The sequence below is a fragment of the Helianthus annuus genome, chromosome 13, assembly GCF_002127325.2.
Source record: "Helianthus annuus cultivar XRQ/B chromosome 13, HanXRQr2.0-SUNRISE, whole genome shotgun sequence".
Taxonomy (NCBI): Eukaryota; Viridiplantae; Streptophyta; class Magnoliopsida; order Asterales; family Asteraceae; genus Helianthus; species Helianthus annuus.
Window position 1 is genome coordinate 1,499,889 of NC_035445.2, and position 1,879 is coordinate 1,501,767.

The window sequence follows — 1,879 nt, forward strand, 5'->3', positions numbered from 1 at the left end:
TCTTATATGGTGTTTTAAGAGAGAGAGGGAGTACAATTTTGATGAGTGGACCGTTATCATTGTGAATGTTTAAGCCTTCTCTAATATGGTGTTTTTGGTTTTTTAAGAGAGTACGATATTGAGGAAAGAGAAAGGAAGAGTGATGGTCGGTTTCGTGAAAGAACCCTTCAAACGAGCTTATGCGATTGTAGGAAGGAAAGAGAAGATGATGTGGTGGCAGATTTTAACGTTTGTGAGGATGACAGTTTCGTAGGTCTCTACAGTTGCTTAATTGGCAACGTCTTTGAGACCTACGGCTCGGGTGCTATAAGTATATGAAAATAGTATAGTATGATGTTTTTAGATTAAATTCAAGTTGAAATTGTATTTTTATGGTTGGATTTAGAAAGATGACCATTTTATTATTATTTATATATTGATATTGATTGATTGATATAATAAAATAATAACAACATAACTAAAAAATTACCAAAAAAAACTTCATACCCATAAATAAAGTCATCCGTTGCATCAACCGATAAGAAACTAAAAAAAGAAAAACATTGCGATCTACAAATGTACAATATATATCCAATAATAAAGTGGCTTTAAAAATACAACCAACTTACTAATTTACACATCATTCATAATTTTAACTTTTAAACTTTTAAGTGTAACATTTCTAATAATTTTAACTTTTAATCTTTTAAGTGTAACATTTCTAGCTCCATATGTACAACCCGATCCACCGGAAACTACCAACACTGGTCCGTTTCCCATCTCCGGCCACTATAACCACTGAATCCCGCCGGAGACGAACTCAAAATCGAACTCCGGACGCTCATTTTCTGTCTCACGAACAAACTCCGATCATAATCCGCTCGTTTTCCCGGATCCGACAACGTAGCGTACGCAGAATGCACTTTCATAAACTCATCAGCCGATGAATCACAGTTTCCGACATCAGGATGCAAAACTCTGGCTAATCTCCGGTACGCCGCCTTGATCTCCACCGTATCGGCTCCGATTTGTATTCCGAGCACATCGTAGAGTGAAGATTGATTAGTAATCCGTTGAGATCTGGTTGAAAACGACGCCGTTCGTTCAGCTGTGGCGAAATTGGCGGAAATTGGTTGTCGATTGACGGTGAAATTGGGGGAAGTGAAGAAGCAGGATGAAGATGAAAACGCCATCGTTTTGAAGTAAGTGTGCAGAGGAGATTGGAAGAATATGTGTGGGTTTTTCTTGAGTGGTGAGAGGGAATGGATAAGGGGTTATGTTATATAGATGCGAAAAACCGATGGGTGCTGAGCTGGATATTATGTAGGAATTGGTGAAGATTATCCTGTATAATTTGCTGCTATCCACTCGCTCATTTATGGGGTCATGTGAGTAGGCAGGTGTCGGTGTGGCAGAGTGGCATTGGTGTGTCCGTATACGAAGAAAGTCGACTGTTTTCTTTTGGTTTCAATGGCCCAATGTTTTTAAAACAGTGGTTAAACCGTGGCTTACTTACTCGTTTTGGATTCATTGGTTTTTTTTTTTTTTTTTTTTTTTTTTTTTTTTTTTTTTAACCAGGTTATGCAACCTGTGTGGTGGATAATTAGAAAACGTTTGGTATGTGTTATCGTTTCACAATTTTTTATACTGACGTAAGAAAGTTTGCCACATCACTGTTAACTTGTGCTCTCACTTTTTTTTTATTTTTTATTTTATTTTTAGTATGTAATGGTTTTACTTTTTACAAGTTCACACACCCATTCAAATAATATTAAAAAAAGAACTTATTTGATTGGTTGATGAGCATGGGTGATAACACATGGCATAATAGAAAACTTTATGGATCATATTGACGTATTGACACTGGCAAAATGCCTCCTCACCTGGGGCGTGACCTGGA

The 1,879-nt window shown here is 36.9% G+C and overlaps 1 protein-coding gene across 1 annotated transcript; it reads right to left on the minus strand.

The window, feature by feature from the left end:
• Window positions 1–518: 518 nt before the first annotated feature.
• LOC110897294 (chaperone protein dnaJ 11, chloroplastic) lies at window positions 519–1,327 on the minus strand. The gene has a single exon (XM_022144047.2). It carries the CDS (start codon window positions 1,170–1,172, stop codon window positions 735–737), a length of 438 nt encoding a protein of 145 aa, XP_021999739.1. The 5' UTR covers window positions 1,173–1,327; the 3' UTR covers window positions 519–734.
• Window positions 1,328–1,879: the final 552 nt, after the last annotated feature.

Bases quoted from the DNA above. Each gene is read 5' to 3' on its own strand.
- LOC110897294 (XM_022144047.2), bottom strand. From the start codon at position 1,172: ATGGCGTTTTCATCTTCATCCTGCTTCTTCACTTCCCCCAATTTCACC.